This window comes from Cariama cristata, unplaced genomic scaffold (genome assembly GCF_000690535.1).
Source record: "Cariama cristata isolate BGI_N322 unplaced genomic scaffold, ASM69053v1 scaffold17775, whole genome shotgun sequence".
NCBI lineage: Eukaryota > Metazoa > Chordata > Aves > Cariamiformes > Cariamidae > Cariama > Cariama cristata.
Genome location: NW_009619422.1, coordinates 18,207 through 18,634, shown reverse-complemented (window position 1 = coordinate 18,634; position 428 = coordinate 18,207). Strand labels below are relative to the sequence as shown.

At 57.5% G+C, this 428-nt stretch overlaps 1 protein-coding gene across 1 annotated transcript in view; it reads left to right on the top strand.

The window, feature by feature from the left end:
- Positions 1–428, top strand: part of KIAA0513 (KIAA0513 ortholog) — a 9,734-nt gene that overhangs the window by 814 nt on the left and 8,492 nt on the right. Inside the window, 1 exon segment of the mRNA XM_009701264.1 lies at positions 335–426. Coding sequence (XP_009699566.1) covers positions 335–426 — 92 coding nt within the window.

Below are 428 nucleotides of genomic sequence, written 5' to 3'. Positions count from 1 at the left end.
CGCGTGATGAGCAGCAAGAGGGGCGTGTTTTGCTCTGGGGCAGAGTGGCTGTCTCCGGAGCTCAGTTTCTGCTCGGGCTGTCCTTGGCTCTTCCCTTCTCCCTCTGTTTTTGGTTTGCCCCCTGCCAGGGAGGAACAAAAGAGCAGTGTAAGCCAAGGGATGACAAAACGGATGCTCCCCTTCCACTCTTCCTCTGCCTTCCTCCCGGCATCGCAGCACCGGGATGCTGCCGCCAAGAGGGATGGCGTGGGGAAGCTGAGCCGTGCTGGCTGGCTGGGGGATGCCAGCCACGTTCTCAACTTTAATGGTGTTTTTTTCTTTCTCCCCATTTCAGAGAGGATTTGGACCAAGAAGAGAAGGCCAGGTTTGGTGAGCTCTGCAGCAGCGAGAACGGGAAGGGCAGGGAGTGGTTCGCGAGATATGTGAGT